This window comes from Amphibalanus amphitrite, unplaced genomic scaffold, assembly GCF_019059575.1.
Source record: "Amphibalanus amphitrite isolate SeventyFive unplaced genomic scaffold, NRLGWU_Aamphi_draft 000727F_arrow, whole genome shotgun sequence".
NCBI classification, from domain to species: Eukaryota; Metazoa; Arthropoda; class Thecostraca; order Balanomorpha; family Balanidae; genus Amphibalanus; species Amphibalanus amphitrite.
Genome location: NW_024882221.1, coordinates 75,282 through 94,260, shown reverse-complemented (window position 1 = coordinate 94,260; position 18,979 = coordinate 75,282). Strand labels below are relative to the sequence as shown.

Here is an 18,979-nt window from a genome sequence, read left to right as displayed (position 1 = left end):
CTTTTCCACGCCAGCTTCCACGTCCTCCCGCCTGGCCACCTGGCCTAGTGAGTCGGCGGTGCGCAGTGGCCCCCAGACTCCCATCTGTAACGGAGCGAATCATAAACAGCTCGGTCCGCCCCGGGGCCGCCCTGCACTGGGCCGACTGGCCGCGGGGGCCACATCAGCCCGGTCCAGTCATCGCCCGTGCAGCGCGCATCAGTCCCCATAAAGGTAATTTTATAAATAGTGCAGCGAACATAAAACTAATTGGTACCTGGTCACGACTACTTGACATTCTAGCTGCTACTGCCACGTCGCGTGCTCGGCCGCATTAGTCGATGGAGCCTCGGCGCTCCCCCGGCGCCCCCGACCTTTCCGGTCCCCGGGCGTGACCTCGGCAGTCTGCGTACCGTCCCGGACGGCCCCGGGCCAACACTGCCCGCATCGCCATTCCCTGGAGGATCAGACATTCTTCAGAGGCGTTTTCAGGTCGTTATCAGGTCGTTCGTTATTATGCGACGTTTACTGGCCTGAAACTACCTCAATCAACCACGAAACGGCGCATGTTGACCCTCGCAGGCTTAACCAAATGTCAGAATTTGCATCCGGATTACACGCGATGTTCGTAAAAGTGTCCCAATATTTGCCAACACGTGTCTTCTAGTGACGAGCGCCTGCCACCCTACCGTCGTTAAGAAGAGCTGTCCTCCGGCTTTGTGGCTTGTGGTTGATTCACCAGAGGATGAAATACTAAGCAGTCTTAGGCTGCTCAGTCCATCACCTAGATTTTGGGATTGAATACTTCTGCACCGTCATGCAGAAGCTGTATGAGACCGCATAGCGGTCATAGAGATAGCAGCAGCAGCAGACCAGCCCAGTGTCCTGGCCTCTGACGGTACCTCGCATTACCTCGCCGCGCGACGGTACTCTTACACTTTTACTCATTCTCTGGGTGGTTGAGCTGTGGCGGCGGCGTTGACAGCGGCGGGCCAAACGCTCACTGCTGTCCACACCAGAATACCATCTGCAGCGACTTCCCTCTTGGCGACGGGACGGCGCGGTCGCTCTCCGCGCGGTCCGTCGCCCGTCCGTCATCCTGCAGGCCGCGGATGTCCCTCGCCCGATGACGGATCGGGCCGGCCGGCCGCGGCGATGTCGTCCGGCCCGTACACCGGCGGACGCCAGCGCCGATCGCATAATGGCAGCGCCGGTGCCGCCGACCCGGTGCAATCGATCAGGGCGCCCAGGTTCGCCCGAACCCGGCGCCGTCGGGCCCGTCTCCGAACGGCCGCGCCGCGCGCATCGGGCACTTCCACTTTGCGTGAGCGCTGTCGTTTGCTCGCTCGCTACAACGCTTCTTAAGTATTGGGCAGTTAATTCAATATTCATTTCTAGGGAGTGCCCCGTATGATACTCCTCATAACTGACAGTAATTCTAGGGATTACTTAGGCTAATTCCTTTAAACCTACCTTGATTACAGAAAGCACCGCATTGCACAAGATGTGTGCCATCCAGTCCTAGATGGTTTCAAATATCGCTCATTCGCTTATTCAAGCCCGTCATTTAGGCTGACTGAATAGCTCAAATGTGGCATTCCAGCGCTAGACAGACTTCAAATGCGCTCGCCAAGATTGAAGTATAGGCGTCACTCACTCGGGTGATTCCGCCACGGTGTTACTGCAGGCTGCACGTGCTACCTCGGATACGGGGCGCAGCGGGGTGCCCCGCCGGCGTATATATAGGTGGATCGGCTACCGACAGAGCAGAGCCGCCGGCTTGGGGCAGCGGGAAATGTTGCACAATGCGTGATATTTCGGTTTGCTGTTACACTGTGGGAAGTTGAGAAACGACGTACTGATACGCTAACCCAGACATAAACTGTGAAAGTAATAAATTGCCGTCATGCAGAAGAACAGAAAGAAAAAAAAAATACAAAATTACTGTGGCACCTCGTATGGATAAATATAAGGAAAATCTTTAATTGGTATGAGAAAGAAATGCGTTCACTCAAAATTGCATACCATCAGTTTCTATCAATAATAATTACAGGCTCCCGTTACCACCCCGGGTTCATCTCACCCTTTGCCAGCAGCGCTAATTACTCACTTCGCCTAGTTCTCACCCCCAAAGGGCCTGACCGGCTGGTGCCGCTCCTGACACGGCACTTTTGGCCCCTGGCGGCGTCTGTGACGCACTCGGGTCGTGCGGCCGTTCTGGCGCGCCGTGCCGGTGCGATTCAATTACGGCGCGGCCGACGCGGCCGGCGCCCGAACGGAAGCCGTAAATTTCCACCCTGCCGTCGCCGCCGACCGGCGCGCCGAGCCGAGCGACGCTTTGCAGTGCGTCAAAATGGCCGCGTTTTTATTAGAATAATGAAGCGGTGCTTGCCGAGCTGAGGCGGCACGCACAGAGAGGGGCGGGGCGGGGCGATGACGCAGGGGCCGCGGCCTTTGTAAATAGAGGGGAGTGGGAGCCGCAGCGGCCGGCCCAGTGGAGCAGTGATGGCGGAAGGGGGGGGGGGGGGTATTGCAGGAAGGGGGAGGGTTCGGAATCGGAGAAGGGACCCGGTAAAGGGTGGGTGCCTCATATGCTTACCAAGGCGATGAAGGAGTCACTACAAGAATGCAAGTTATCAGTGAAAGTGGCAGATTTATGCATGAAATTTTGTGGGAGAAAAGCGGTGAAATCGTCTGTAAGTGCTGAAAAACTCGACAGAAACGCTGTCCAGGACGCTTGCTCTATATACAATAGCAACTCTCTATAAAACTTTTTATATAAATATCGTGGTTTCAAGCGCTATAGAATTACTTCCATATCACAGTGTCTTGCAAAAAAGGCAGCATATAACAAGTAGCCCTTCTCACCGCCGTCTGCCAACCCGCAGGTCTCCGACTGCACCTCCTCAGGGCAGTCGGAGACCCTACGCCCTGCGCGAGACCTCCCAGCTCGGTTTCCGGTCGATCCCCTCGTCTGGCGACCAAAACCCACGGCGCCTGTCCTCCACGCCCACCCCTTCCTGTGGCGGCCCTCAGCTCCCCCGTCTCCCCCGGTCCGCCCCTCCCCCATCTCGCCCCGGTCCAGGTCGGACGGGGGCTGAGCCGGCGGGGGGCCGAACCTCTCCGATCACCGGGGACGGGGTGCTCTAATTCGAGTCCCGAAGTGTGGTAATGACAGCGTCTGCCCAGTGCACCGCACGCAAACTCAACTGACCGCAGACACACCGTTTTATTACGAGTGTTCGCTGAGAGGCGGCCGCGCCGGCCGAGGGTGGCGTATTACACGAATTGGACCGCTAAATGGCACGTCTGCTCATTGTTCGGAGATGTGCGGCTGTCCTGGGGGAAGGGCTGAGGAAAGGGGAAAGGGGGCGCTGGGGTGTCTGATAAATGTCTCTTTTCGCCTTTGAATTAGGGGACTGCGTCTAGATAACTGCGGGATATTAGTGATCTGAAAAGAAGAAACGAAGCCTTTACGCAGATGTGGGTAACGATAACCGGCAGTGAAATTCTTTTAACCATTCGAACCATTCGTTTTGCAGCGCCTGCAAGACTGTAAATATCCGTCCAGTATCATTGCGCACGCCACAGATAAATGCATTTGTCGCTAGGAAAATTCATAGCGTCTAAGCGCATTAGTGGCGGCGGTGGAACATTACCTGCACAGTCGCCGATATCCGTTTTATAGCTAACTTGTTTGACAGTCATCGAGCTCCAATTGACTGTGTGGGAGGGTAATGTCTGGTGAGTGTTCTATGTGTGGTAGCATTTGTCTTAATATTTCCCATAGATAAGGCTGATGGCGTGATACGGTCGACAACTTTTCCTCGTTCACTCCGGAACATGAAAACACAGCTCAGCGAAGTGGAAAAGAACGTAAGAATATTGGAGGAAACGAACCTAATTTGAGTAAATACCGTACCAGCCCGCATAAATCCTCTCCATTACCGTACCGTTGCCACAATAAAGGGAATAAGCGCCTCAGTCTTTTGATAGGGAAAATGTAATAACGACAGTATAGCCCGTAATGCGATTGGACTCCCCTTATCATAAACAGCTTCCTGTAGCCACGTCACCAATCGATACCTTACACAGACATCAGTAATAGCCAAAGTAGACCAAACGCTGGGGGGTACCAATCGTCCCGATCGGATTGTGGCGCATTACTGGCGGGACGGATAGGGACTGGTGGGGACGCGCGGCCACTCCCCCCATTAAAGCGGCTCATCGGGTTTTTGTGTCAGACCACATCACGTAACACCGCGGCCGATTTGGTTCAATCACGGCACAATTAATGACATTCAGTCCGATTGGACGGATCTGAAGACCGGCCAAATTGCACATGATTTAGCCACGTCATCCGCAAAAGCCAGTTTTTGTCGCCCTTTGTTTTGATGGTTGCCTAGCAACAGCAGGCAGCAGCCGTTTCATTGTAAATAAGTTACATCAGATTCTTGATCATCACCCACTGGAAAATAAACTGAAAGGCAAATGCTTCTCGTTAACAGTTTCGAAAAACATGAGCTCCTGTAATCCCGTTAAGCTCCCTTCCGCTTGTTACGGCGATACAAATGCAACTCACACGAGTGGCAAGCCGTAGGTTGTTTGAAGGCAGCTTTCAAAACAGCTATGCCACCTCCGCATAAATGACACTAAACCTTCCTCCTTTTATATGCATCGAAAGTCCGTTCTTTGGAAAGTGAGATCATAAAATAATATCAACTGCCATGCCCAAATCTGTCACAGAAAAACACAAATAACGGCGCGTCAATGTCGGCAAAGTTCAAACTTCACCCAGGAAACTCCAGATACTTTATCACACGAAACAGGGCCTGGCTCGTTTTCCAGTTTGGCTGACACCACCCCCGGGGGCTCGGCGCATGCGCGGAGAGCCACTACCGTGTATACTTAGCCACCATTACCGCGCCGCGCGTGCCACGGGCTCCAGCGACGGGCCCTCATTAAACTCCGCTTACTGTTATTAATATCAGCTCGGGCCAATTAATAGCACCCTCATCCCAGTTGGCTGTCGTAACACAATCATACCCATTAACTGAGCATTTGAATTCGACGCGGGCGCTCGTAATGGCCCCAAACTGTAATTCGGCAGAACGGTGTGTAATCTGTATCGCATTCGTCGTACCTTTTCATTAGGCGGGTGCGGTACTACTCGTTATGTAATGATGCTCGCCGCCGTAATATGTATCATTCCCCGTGAACGCATTCGTCCGGCGCCGCTGGTCTCGAACGCAAAAAGTCAGCGCCCGTGGGCCGACCGTCTCGCTGCCCGCGGGCAGTCGAAGGCGGCCGGTCTGTCTGTCGAACGGTGCTCCGCCCGCGGCGGGCGGGAGGGCCGGCCCGGCCCGCACACACAAACGCCACGAGGTCAGGGCAGGGACTGACCTCCAAGGGCACGAGCCAGTTCCCTAGAGACGGTGCTACTCTGGGTAACTATCAGTTGTACAGCAGACAGAGACGTTCCACGAGAAGAACCCTTGATACATTGTTTCATTACTTACCTATACTGGTGAGTGGTGAGATGGAGATGTCCGGCATTGCCATCTGGAACCGTTCTTTGGCGGAGGCATTCTCCAGTATCCCTGGAAACATTTTTATCGCATGAACAACGTTACCTTAATTTATCAAAACGATACATTAAAACAATAAGCCTGCTGTTGAGTTCTGCTGCCAATGTAGACTACCGTCCTACCGTTTCACACTCGTTCCAAATGGTCACCCTCCCCATAAACCTTTTCACGGCCAAGTCCTGCCATGTTGCACAAATTACATTTGCTGGCCAGTGCGTGGCGGCGATGCGTTGCGTTTGGCCGGCCATCCATTTTACAATTCAGTCCTGGTGCATAATTTAGTGGAATGGCCGCCGCCACCCCAACAATGGCCGGCCACTTAACGGCGCCACTCGGCCGCGTGTGTCTGTCTGTCTGTCTGTTTAGGGGTGTGTGTGTGTGTGCCGGGCCCGGCGGCACCTGTCCCCACGCTAAATCACATGCAGCCCTTCCCTCGGCGCCATTACGGCCGCGCGGCGGCCCTCCGCCCGCTAACCAGCCGGTGTCGAGGTGACACGCCGACATGACACGTGCGCTGACACGCTGACACGACGGGCTGACACGGAGCTCGGAGGACCGCGCCGGGTACCGACGCCACGCCGCACGGCACGGCCAGGGGGTGAAAGCCGCGGGCAGAAAGCGTGGTGAAGCCTCATGACGGGGGAGAGCGTACGGTTGAGCCGGACGGAGGGGTCAGGCCAGGCTAGCTAGCACGACCAGCAACTTATACCCACGCTTGGTTACTAAATTAATGCTCCGATTAGGACAAGTGGCTATCATAAGGACAGTTTCCAATTTGACAAACAATTTGCATAGGCGGAGCGCATTTAAAATTACTTTACTACGCAGGAGTGCAAGTTCAATCACGCATTATAGTGTGCTATCACTTGCCTATCGTATTATTGTCTTCAGTATTTAATTCTGCAAGGACTTGCTGCTAGCAATTCAACCGTTGCGAGCCGACTGGGCCCCACGGCCACCGTCTGTCCATCCATAAATCGTGACTGGAAGGTACCCAAGAGGAAACATTCGTTCAGCCCGAATCGGTTCCATGAGTTCTGACTTCCTCTCCAAGCAAGGGTCGAGTCCAACGGACCCAGCGAGCCCCCAGCGCGGAGTCTGGAGGGACCCACCTTCACGTGGTGGACTCCGTGGGGCTCGTCCCCGCCCCCGCCGTGGAGAGCGGCGGGGGAAGCCAATCGGGTCCCAGCCCGCCCTCTCGGGGCCGGGCGCCGGCGGCCGACGCTCCACCGCGCCGTCGTCCCTACACCATCTGCACGTCGACCCGCACACTTGGTGCACGCTCAGCGGGCCGGTGCCGCGCGAGGGCATGCCGCCTGGAGGCTGTCCGCAGCGGCGCCGGCCTGCGCTGAATGAGTGAGTCGGCGCCCCCCGCCGCTAGTGCCGGCGGCGGGGGTGCGGCGGCGTCCGCCGGAAGGAGCTCCCGGGGTCGAAGCAGGAGAGCCAAGAACCGCCGATACCGCGCCAACCTCAAGACTCGAAGCCGCCTGCAGATCGCCTGCTGGAACGCCGAGGGACTACGTCGCAAGTTGACAGAGCTCCAAGGCTGGCTATCGGAGTCGAAAATCGACGTCATCGCGGTTCAAGAGGCACAGTTCAGCGCCTCATCTCTCACCGAGATCCCGGGGTTCCAGACGGCGGCCGTGCGCCGAAGGGCACGGGGGCGGAGGAACTCAGGCCCGGCCAAGGGGGGCGACGTAGCGATCTACGTCCGCAAGGGTCTCAACTTTGACAAGCTGGAGACCGCCCCCCTGGCCATGGCGGACACGACTACCGAGTGGTGCGGCATCCGCCTGTACCTCAGCAACTCTGCCCTGAAGAGCAGCAGTCCTGCGCCAACCCTGGACATCCACAATTTCTACCGGCCGCCAATCCGACCTGGCGAAGAAGACCAGAGGTCCGACTACTTCGACCCGTCGGCCCTCCCCACCAACCCAGACTCCCTACTGTTGGGGGACTGGAATGCCCACCACCCGGCCTGGGATCGGCACTGCATGGAGGAGGACGAGACGGGGCGTCGTCTGGCGGACTGGATGACACAAACCGGTGTCACCACCCTCAACGACGGCTCCCACACCAGGACCAGCTACAGGGGACAACCCAGCACTCCAGACGCCGTCTTCTGCCACCGTGACCTGGCCCGCCGCTGCACGTGGGCGGTGGGCACGGACATCGGCAGCGACCACCTGCCGATGGTCACCACCGTCACGATGAGCGGACACCGCCCAAGACGGATACGCAAGACGCGCTGGGCCTTTCACAAGGCAAACTGGACTGGCTACGAGGACGACTGCGAGTCAACTCTCGCGGGGCTCCCGGAGGACGTCACGGCAGAGCGACTCAACGAGCTCTTCACTGCCGCGCTGCTGAAGTGCAGCGTGCTGCATGTCCCCCGCGGGGCCAGATCCGACCCCAAGCCCTGGGCCATGGACCCTGAACTGGAGGAGGCTGTGCGCGACCGCCGTAGCGCGAGGGCAGCACTGGACGCCGCTCCCGGATCGACAGATGCCAGAGACCGCTGGGTGGAGGCGAAACGCCGCGCAGCGAAGATCGAGGAGGAGGCGAAGGCGCGCTCTTTCAGGAACTTCGCGACCGAGGAGCTGAACCGGCCTGCCAACATCGGCAGAGTTCACAAGATTCTCCGGAAGATGGAGGGGGCGGAACAAGCTCCGCCCGGCCAAGCGCTCGGGGACCACGGACGTCGCGCCGTGGAGGACCGGACCAAGGCCGCGGCGTTCGCCAAACAGTACGCCAGTGTCAGCCGACAGGTCCGGAATAAGCTCCAAGACCGCAAGACGAAGTCCGAGCTGACAAGGCTCCGCGCCGAGCCCTGCGTCTGCTCCGATGCCCGTACCGAGGCCTGTTCCTTGTTTACGCCTCAGGAATTGGACACGCAGCTACGCAACATGAAGTGTGGGAAGGCGCCGGGCCCAGACGACATCTGCGCCGAGCACCTGCGCCACCTGGGCCCGGGTGCCAAGACCACTCTCCTCCGACTGCTGAACCTGTCCTGGTCCACAGGCCAGGTGCCGTCTGCGTGGCGCCGGGCGACCATTATCCCAGTTCCCAAAGCTGGGAAGGACCCAAAGATGATCGCCAGCCATAGGCCGATTGCGCTCACTAGCCACCTGGCGAAGCTGGCCGAGCGCCTAATCGCCGCCCGCCTCAACCATCTGGTAGAGCGCGATGGGCTCGTGCCGCCCGAACAGGTCGGCTTCCGACGAGGCAGATCGGCTGAAGAGAACCTGGCAAGACTGGTGCAGCGGGTCCAAGATGGCTGGAACAAGCCGAAACCGAGAGGACGACCGGAAGAGGGCAAGACCGCGGAAAAGTTTGTACTCCTCGCCTTCGACTTCTCACGGGCGTATGATGTCATCGATCACAAGATGCTCCGCCTCAAGCTCCTCCGCCTGGGGGTGCCCAAGTGCATGTCCGCATGGATATGGGCGTTTCTCCGGGACAGGAGAGCTGCGGTCGAGGTCAACGGCGGCCGAGGAGGCGAGCGCCCGATTCCGGGCCGGACTCCCGCAAGGCAGTGTTCTGGCCCCAACGCTTTACACGCTGTGGTCGGCCGACCTGATCACGGCGCTCAAGACCGTGCCAGGCACAGACATCTTCATGTATGCCGACGACACGGCGACGCTCAGCAGCGGCGCCTCCGTCGAAGAGGCCGGCCGCCGAGCCCAGCGAGCTGCGGACATCATCGCCAGCTGGGCATCAAGATGGAAAATGCGGGTCGCCGGCGAGAAAACACAGGCCCTCGTCCTATCCCAATGGGCCCGCGACGCGTCGAGCTTGAGCATCAAGGTGTCTGGCGCCGTGGTGACTGCCGGCCCCTCCCTCAGACTCCTGGGCGTGACCTTTGACCGCCTCCTTCACTTCGGCGCCCACTGTGCCGAGCTGCGCAAGAAGGTCCGCCCCCGTGTCGCCCAGCTGCGACGCATGACCGGGAGGAGCTGGGGACTGGGCGAACGCCAATTGAGGTCGGTGGCCAACGGGTACATCAGGGGGGCCTTAGAGTACGCGGCGGGGGCGTGGATGCCTGCGGCCTCCGCTTCACACCTGGAGCTGGTCGACAGGGAGCTGCGGGCGGCGGCCCGGGTGATAACCGGCTGCCCCGCCTCAACACCCGCCTTCGCCCTGCTGTCGGAGGCGGGCATGCCCGCCGCATGCACGCGCCGCTCGGTGGTGGCAGCCAGGCTACTGGGCCTGGCGATGTCCCTGCCAGAGGGCGACCCTCTCCGAGCCCTGGCGGAGTCGACCCCGCCGCGCCGCCTCAAGACGACGACCGGATGGAGGGACCGCGGTCGCGAGGCCCTAGCACGGGTCTGCCGCGGCGGCGCGCCGCTGACCTTTGAAGCGCGGCTAGCAACCGCCGGGCCGCCGTGGCGCGATGTCCCCGGTGTGACCATCGTCCTGGAGGTGGGTCCCGGGGGACGCCGCGACTGCCACCCGGACACAAGACGAGAGGCAGCGGAGAGCCGTCTGGCGGAGCTTCCGGCCGAGGCGACCTGGATATGGTCAGACGGCTCCGCCGCGGATGGGGTGCTGAATGGAGGAGGAGGAGCCACCATCATTTCCCCGAACGGCGACATCAGGGAGGTGCGTGTCGCGGCAGGCGCCCTCTGCTCCAGCACCCGCGCGGAGCTATTCGCCCTGAGAGCGGCGCTGGAGGAGCTCCTGAACATGGATGGCCGTGACACCTCCCTTCCGACTGTCGTCTGTACCGACTCGATGGCGGCGCTGGCCCTCCTGCGGAGCGGCCCGGCGGCCCAGAGGACTCCGCTGGCCGCAGATATATGGAGGCTGCTGGCCGCGCTCACCGAGGGGGGCCAGCCAGTAACCATGCAGTGGGTCCCTGCACACTGCGGGCTCCCCGGTAATGAGCGAGCGGACGCCCTCGCCCGCGAGGCCAGCGCCCTACCCCAACATGACACTCCGATCGACGGTGGCACGATATGCAAGGCCGTTGCACGAGACGCTGCGCGCGCCTGGCAGCAGAGCTGGCCGGACGGCTGGTACCGGGCGATATGGGCCGACCGCCGTCCCGGCCCCGTCCTGGAGGCCGACCGTGCCGTCGCGGTTGATATTCACCAGCTCCGAGCAGGACACTGGAGCGGCTCGGCGCAGTACCTGCACCGCATCGGCCGCCGTCCCGAGGCCGACTGCCCGCAGTGCAATGACATGGGCTGCCCTGCTGCACGATGCCGCGTCTGCCGCGAGGAGGCGGACACTCCACGACACGTCCTGCTCCGATGCCCGGCGCTGGCGGGACGCCGCCTGCGGCGCCTGGGTAATATTCACCTGGAAGCGTCTATGGCAAGGGACGACGGCGCGGTGGCGGCCTTGGCCGCCGGCTACCGCGCCCAATTGAGCCTCATCGGCTACGCCCCCTAGGGGGCTGGAGGGAACAACGACGACGACGACGACGAGCCCCCAGCGCGGGTCCGGAGCGGATCCAGCGCGTGCCGACAGCTGGGACCGGAGCCCTCTCTGGGGAAACCATGCCGTCTCCGTCCAGTCGTAGCGCGTCTGGACGCAGTTCTTCATCGTCCGTGACACCTTAATTCACCGGCCGGGCGGCTCGCCATTTCAACAGCTACTTCTCCTTTCAATTAGGGCGAGATCTGGGACGGCGTCAGGCGGTCGACGCTGCCGGTCGGGTCAAATTTAGGGCCGGGACAGACCGGCCGGCTGACCGCGCGCGGACCATGCAGGGCTCGGTCGGGACGCTCCGGCTGCCCGCCAGCTGGTGGGTGGCTGGCTAGCCGCCGATTACCGCCCATGCCGCGGACAAAGGAGGCCTTGTGCGGAAACCGTTCGACAGCGGCCTCCGGTGCATCTAAATCTGCCCGCGCTGATCATTTTGGTAGGGCAGTGGCAGCACATACTCCCGGTAATTATACGGTAGGACTCACCCGGCTCATTGTCACGCTGGTTTATTGGTAATTGTCCTAATTCTGCGACTAATTGTTTGGACAAAATACGGCTAATTTTTGCTTTTGCAGAGCTTACTGAATGAATGTTTCCATGTTCAACCATAAGCAGAGCTCCATTCATTAGGATAATGGCAAAATTACTGTATTATTTTGCAAGAATCACCATCATTTGATGTAAAACAACACATGCAGTTTTCGCAGCAAACCGTTGTAAACAACCAAAACGCTCTATCATACAGCACTTATCTTCTCACATACCATTGATTTGCGGTGCAACGGGCTCGAGTATGGTCAAGCTCGGCCTTGGCGTCTCCTGGAATATAGCCATTTTAATTAAATAACAAAAATAAATCACAGGTAGTGAATGGGCAAAGCCGTTAAACAAATGGCAAAAAAAGACTTAACAGGCTTAGACTGGTGCCTCTGCCCCCAGTCCATATCGGTCATATACCACCATCAATAAGGAAAAGATGATTTATCACATCGCAATTGACAGTTTTATAGGCTCCAGTGCTACGTGCAGCCTCGCAGCCACTCTGGGCCGACATGCCCGCGCGGCGGAGCGACTCCGCCTCTGAACGGCGCGTGCGGGAGTGTGTAGCTCCGTCGCGTCGGCGACCTCGGCGGCCCGCCGGGTGACCCCGTGTCACCAACACCCCCAACGGAGCACAATGAGAGTCGAACCACCCACAAAAACCACTGATAGCCATCGGAGCACAGGGCCCGGCACGCGACAAGGAAACAGTTTTACTCGCGCCCCGTCGAGCGCGTCCGCACACCGTTTTTTGGCACGCGCTTCCCCTTCAGGGTGGGCAAAGAGGGGCAAAGCAAAGAGGGTCCGTTCCTACTCGACACTGAGTTCTTTGTAGTGGTCTGCCCCGCTAAGTGATCTCATTAACACCTCTCTAAGTCATCGTTGCATCCTTTCGATGGGTTCTTTATCTTACGGATCCAATCAACCTTTTTGCTTCATGTTTCATGTGCTCGGGTATTGCATTTTATAACACCAGTTCAGTCAGAATCAGCTGCTCTGCGCCCTGAAGTTCTCGGCGCGATCGAGTGTGCGTGGGCGGCAGAGAACACACGGGCGGCCGTCTCTGTGGAGGAGAGCCGCCGTCCGCCGGGCCGGGCCGATCCCAGTCCGCCCTTGTCAACGTCGCCCGGTAATTTATGGCTGGCAGCCGTTATCAGCGCCGGTAATTCCAGATTTATCACCCTGACGTCGTGTAAATCGTGCTGATGCGCCGATGAAAAATCGTCACAATTAGTGATTCGTTTTGGATACGGCTCGCGCGGTAATGGAGGCGCCACCAGGGCAGTCGGACGCACCGCCCTGCTCACCACCCGGCTCACCTCCCTGCTCGCTCGACTGGGACGGCCGGTGGCCCGGTGACTGCAGGGACCTTCCGCAGAGAGGGACAGGTGGAGAAATAATGTCGCGTGCCGGGAAATGTCTAAAACACCAACGAAAGGATAACGAGCAAGTTTTGTTTAATTAGCTGAACAAGAATTTTGAATTAGTTCCACTTTGATGGAATCGTGTGAGGCATTATTCCCTACAAGTTTTCAAAAGACCTTGCTGATGGGGAAGAGCTATTGTAAAAGTCATGAGTGCGACACAAGGCAAATTCAGTTGCTAATATATCGGCAAGAAATCCCGTCTGATGACGCCATCAATCTCACAGACACCTTCTCTGAAGCCCGAGGGCTGTTTACGGAACACGCCCACACGTAATCGCGAGAAATTGCGAATTCTTTGCGTGACCAGCGTTATTGCTTCCCAATCGGCACACTAGTGCTATAACTTATCCGGTGTTTTGATAGCATTAAACGCTTCATTTTGCGCCGCTCCGCCCCGGCCTGAGGTTTCTTATCGGCTCCAAATTAGCATTACTTATGCAAATACAATGCGACCTGTCGCACGGACAATTTATGCACAATCGGAGGGCGCTTCGGATGGTCTCACTCCCTCTTACACGCCTTATTTATTGCGCTGGCTAATTGATTTCTACTGTTAAAGTGTTGACCAAATTTATTATCGCGACTGTGCCGACGTCACGTGACAGTTGGGCGGGGATGTGCATGGATCACGAGACCGGGCGGCGGTCACCGGCGGCGCGCTGTGCTGGGTTTTTGTGGCGGTGGCCGGCGCGCCGGGCGTCCCAGTCTGGCCAGCAGCGGCCGTCCCTCGCGCCGATGTCGCGCGCCGCGCCGCGGGGACCCGGCTCACATTACGAGCTGGCAGGCGAGGTGAGACGATAGTGGCGCGTGCGCCGGAAATGGCGACACGGAGACAAATGGGGGATTGGTGTCGATATACAGTATACACGCAACGTGAGGGACACGCGGGGGGCATGGAGATAGGGTGGGTTTCAAAAGGGTGTGGATGTTGCCATGGTTTGAAATTTAAGGACCGAAATAACATAACACTCAGAAAACTGAAAACTGCATCACAATAGCAAAGGGTGAATCATGGAATAGCCTAAGTTCATTAACGATGTGATCACTCAAAAACAATTTTCTAGAGCGCGTTATCCAAAGCACATTCGCCAGCAGTCTCACAAGTCGCTCACTTTCCCGGTTAGATGAACACCGAACACGGATCATTTCGCTCCCGGATAGTGACCCTTTCGGACTCCACCGCCCGCTGTCCTGTCGTTAGTTCCTGCGTTCCTCGGTAGCGGTTCGGCTGGCCGCTTCACTGAGTCCATCTCTTCTACTCATTTCACGGCCGCAGTGGGCCGAATAACCCAATTAACCCCGTCCAAGGCCGACAGATAATAGAAAAAGGGTTCATAACAATGAAAGACAATTTGGTCACATGGCCGCGACAGTGCAGCTTAAATAGACACCGATAAAAAGCGGACAAAAAGTCCGATAACGACTTAATTACGGCTGGCTGATGGAGCCTGGACGGGCCGACATGATGTGATAATTTCTCCGTGTAGCGCCGACCGGGCCGCGTGGAGGACCGGCGACCGGAGGTGGCCCGATCGCATACCGGCCGGTCCCTCTGCCCCGGCCCGGCCCGGGCCAGCCGCTTGTCCTCGTCCGTTGTGCCCCGAATGACTCGGTGACTGAATGCGCTGAATGACATTGCCCGCCATATAGCGCAATGTAGGTAGGCAATGACTAAACTATAAACGATTATTGCCGTTCATAAAACTGCATCAAACTGTGAGTGGCCACTGCACTTGGGTTTCCTTGATGTTCGCGCTGATTGATGTGTACGTGTTTACAGAGCTGACGATTGCACTCAGCGTTAATGCGCTTCCATTAAGTATGCAGTGGTAACCAGCAATGTACATTTTCTAATTAGGCCCGTAATTGCAGGACAAAGGCACTCACGGACGCTTCGGAAAAACTCCGTGGTTATTAGCGTGAAGTATGGGAATATAGAGGTTTGCATTTACTACCATTGCCCCGAGTTGTACAAACGTTGGTGCTCTTTGTTCGGGACTTATGGAACAGTCGACAAACAGTTGTGGATAGAGGATACTGAGCATTAGCGAAACGAGTTCTCCCTCCTAACCCCTCCCTTCACGCCGTGAAGTGTGCCGCTTTACAGACGATTGGCCATCCGATAATCGCTTTCACATTTCAGCTTGAGTGACTGAATCAACGATTTCACATGCGCCGAACTAGTTGCGAGCTCTCGATAATTTTAACGCTGTCTGCTATACGACACGCACTTCACTGTTTCGTGAACGCTAAACATTGTGACATGAAGAAAGAATCCAGACAAGAGTATATCCAGCGCCTCGCATGACACTGTGTGTGAGGACACCTCCCTGACGCCGGTTCTCCGCTGTTGCAGGTGTGGTTCCAGAACCGGCGCGCCAAGTGGCGGAAGCAGGAGAAGGTGGGTCCGCAGGCGCACCCGTACAACCCGTACCAGACGCCGCTGGCGATGCCCTCCAGCGCGCCGTCCATCTCGCCCCTGCAGCCGCCGTTCTCGCACCTCAGCTACCTGCGCAAGCCGTTCGAGTCGCCGTTCCTGTCTGGCGGCGCGCCGCGTCTGTCGGGCGGCCTGCTGCCGGCCGGCCTGCTGCCCGGCGCCGGGTATCTGGGCCACCCGCTGTCGGCGCTGCGCGACTACCGCGCCGTGCTGCCACCGCTGGTGCCCTTCGGCAGCCCGTACTCGCCCACGTTCCAGAGCCTGCTGGCCAACCTGTCGGCGCACCGGCCGCCGCTCGACTCCCCCGAGTACAAGGCGCTGCTCTCCAACATGGCGCTGCCGGCGTCTGCACCGCTGCCACCGGCCAGCGGGGCCGCGGCGCCGTCGGCCGGCCCGCCGCCGCCGCCACCCTCGGCCGCCGCGCCGTCGGGCCTCTCGCCCGGCAGCCCCGAGCTGCGCACCTCCAGTATCGCGGCGCTGCGGCTCAAGGCGCGCGAGCACGAGATGAGGCTCGAGCTGCTGCGTAAGAACGGTGACCTGTGCAGTTAGACGGGCGGTTAGGCGGGCGGCGGCGGCCGGAAAGGCGTGATAGGCGACGCGGGCGTCTCGGTTGGAACTTTCCGGGAGACACGGCCGGCGACAGACTTGTTGTTGGGTGTGAAACTGAGCCGGGTGAGACATGGTGTGAGTTGTGTGAGCTCTGTGAGCTGGGTGAGCTGTGTGCGCCGCGGGAGAAAAGAGTGATAGACGTTCTGATTGGTTGGGATATGGGTAGTCGGAGCACGCGGTAGGTATACCGCCGATCTGCTCCGAGTTCGAGACAGGTGGCGATGGGTGCACTGAATCACGATGGCGCAGTGTCGGGGGGTGGGAATGGTAGTCACCGGAAGTATTAAACTGTAACAGTATTTGCAGTCCTTTGAATTTGACTTGATGTGCCTTGAATGCGAGGTTTTCACGTTAAACGGCAACAAGAGAGACAATCACATGCGGTGGTCTCGCCGCAAATAGATAGGTAGCTAAGTACTTTAAAGAACAAATGGTAAAAATGTGCGAGTGTGATGATGAATTGCAGCACGCTGCATAGGTGTCAGCAAATGTGCGTGTCGATCTGTTGGTGGTCCTAATTTGACTTTGCCGTGCATTTTTTGACCGTGAAGACGACGCATGTTGTGACTGTTTTCCTATTTAATAGAGCATTCCGTCCTTGGAGTGGCGCTTTGAGCACACAAATATCCGCACGGGTGCAGCATCACGCCCGGAGTCCTATGGTCCTAGAGTCGTTGTGTCACTGTCGGACGGTGGTCAATGTCAATGTTGGGCGCGGCGGCCGTCCCGACGCTCGCCGTCCGTCCGTCCGTTTGTCTGTTTGTGTGCGTGTGTGTGTGACGTCACCCCGGGAGGAGTGAGCGCTCCCGATACAGCGGTCTCAGGCCGTGCTAATATTACCAAAGCTTGGTGTATAAAGTGTCTCATTAAGTTGATATAATAAAGCTGTTGATAAAATGGTACACAGAGTGTGTTGGGCTGCTGCAGGTTAGAGGCCTGTGACGCGTTGCAGTTTCCAAAGAAGGCGTTTGAGGCACTCTCGCGAGACTTCAGGGATATCTTTCTGTGTCGGATTGCAGTCGCTCATCTCGGGCGGCGGGGCTGTCGGCTGCGGATCGGTTCGGCGCGGTCGGCGGCAGCCGTCACATACGACCATCAATCAGCCGCATACACATGTCAGCTGCACAAAGAGCGACACTGCAGATGTCATCTAATCGATTCTAAACAGCACGCCAGTTTTATAAGGCCGTGACAAATCATCTGTTCGGCCCAAACATGAACTACAACAACACCGAATCGGCGAGTGATCACAGCAGATATCGAAACATCCAAAAACGTCACTTCTTTGCGCTACCTAACAGCATTTTCCGCACACCCGTTCACCGATTGTTGGGCCGGTACATCGCTGATAAGGTCACGAAAATTAGGAAATCGCCGCCACCGAACACAATCTGCCATCGGCTCGGGTACCGGGCGCGCTGATCGTTCCGTCTCACGGGGATTTCTGCGCCGTCCAGCGTCTCAGAAACGGTGTTTTCCAGCTGCCGGCTGGTGTAGTCGATTTTGTCTCCCAACAAACGGAGCGGTGTTTCCCTGGCTTAGTTCAGACCGATACACGGCTGCTATACACGGCTCCCGGGCGATTTGCCGATAGTGCCGCAGGCTGTGCGGCTTTGGACGTCTGTGCCGTCTGGGACTATCCGACCGTTTCCCCACATCAGCTAAGTGATGACAGGGTTTTGTCCATCGTTGTCCCGAGGTAGATCGCATGTATTTATCTATGCTAGTCTCTATTACCGAGGCACAGTTGGGGGAATAGTATCAACATAAGGTCAGTGGATCTATCCCTTATTAGGACAAACCGTTTCTGTAAGGGCTTTAAGAACATATAAATAGCTTCATAATGCTTCCAGGCTACGGAATATATTCCTATGCTTGTTGTTTGCCCCAGAATAATGTCGGCTAAACGTAAATAGAGTTAAGTCAGCGAATGATAAAGCATTATCTTTTGCAAGAAAAGTTGTTTTGTTATAAAAGCTGTCTCTGTCTCTCTGTCTCTGCCTCTCTCCTCTCTCTCTCTCTCTCTCTCTCTCTCTCTCTCTCTCTCTCTCTCTCTCTCTCTCTCTCTCTCTCTCTCTCTCTCTCTCTCTCTCTCTCTCTCTCTCTCTCTCTCTCTCTCTCTCTCTCTCTCTCTCTCTCTCTCTCTCTCTCTCTCTCTCTCTCTCTCTCTCTCTCTCTCTCTCTCTCTCTCTCTCTCTCTCTCTCTCTCTCTCTCTCTCTCTCTCTCTCTCTTCCCCAGCAGACCCCAGCTCAGTCTACCCACGAGTCCCGGCTCGCGGCGGCGCGGCGTATCTGTGCGTGCAGTGTTTTTACAACGCCTATCGGATTATCGGCAATGTCAGTCGCGAGGAAATAAAACGATTTTCCGGCTGTAATTACGCCCTAATGGGATCCGGTGGGCCGGCGGGGATGAGTGATTCCGTGTCGCGGTCCCCTCGTCCTCTCTCCCCTCGTCACGAGTCGCCCGACTCACCAGCTCACCGACTCACCGACTCAGCGACTCAGCGGAGCGCCCGCAGCCCTCGGCAGTGCGGGGCGCGCCCCCGTGTTTTCCAGTCCGTCTCTGTGTGTCTGTAGTGGTGTTCATTGATCAAAGCCGACCGTCCCTCCCTTGGCCGTCATTATAGCGTGTCGTTTACATTCACCGATTGAATAAGGGTAATCGGCCTCCGAGTGACCACCCCCGGCTTTGTTGTTGGTCCTGAGGAGCAGGCAATTAACCGTTTTTGTGCCGCTGAAGTGTTGATATGAAGGTGAATCTGCATTGATTTATCGATGGATATGAAATTGTTTTACATCACCGTTATGAGGCCCCAGGGTGGAGTTTTATGCCAGGTGCTAGTGAATATGGCGGTAATTTCCAAAGCAGTAAGCTGATACTGTCTGAAATGTGAATATATTATCGTCACGAACATAGCCGTTAGAGGAGATAAGGTAAATTGATTTGACTGTCCGTTTTTGGCCTG

At 57.5% G+C, this 18,979-nt stretch overlaps 1 protein-coding gene across 1 annotated transcript in view; it reads left to right on the top strand.

Moving 5' to 3' along the window:
- The window catches only part of LOC122365280 (homeobox protein aristaless-like), a 50,022-nt gene extending 33,107 nt beyond the window's left edge, over positions 1 to 16,915 (top strand). The window contains exon 4 of the mRNA XM_043336374.1: positions 15,324 to 16,915. Within this exon, the coding sequence (XP_043192309.1) occupies positions 15,324 to 15,953 (630 nt within the window). The 3' untranslated portion in view covers positions 15,954 to 16,915. The remainder of the gene's footprint in view (positions 1 to 15,323) is intronic.
- Positions 16,916 to 18,979: the final 2,064 nt, after the last annotated feature.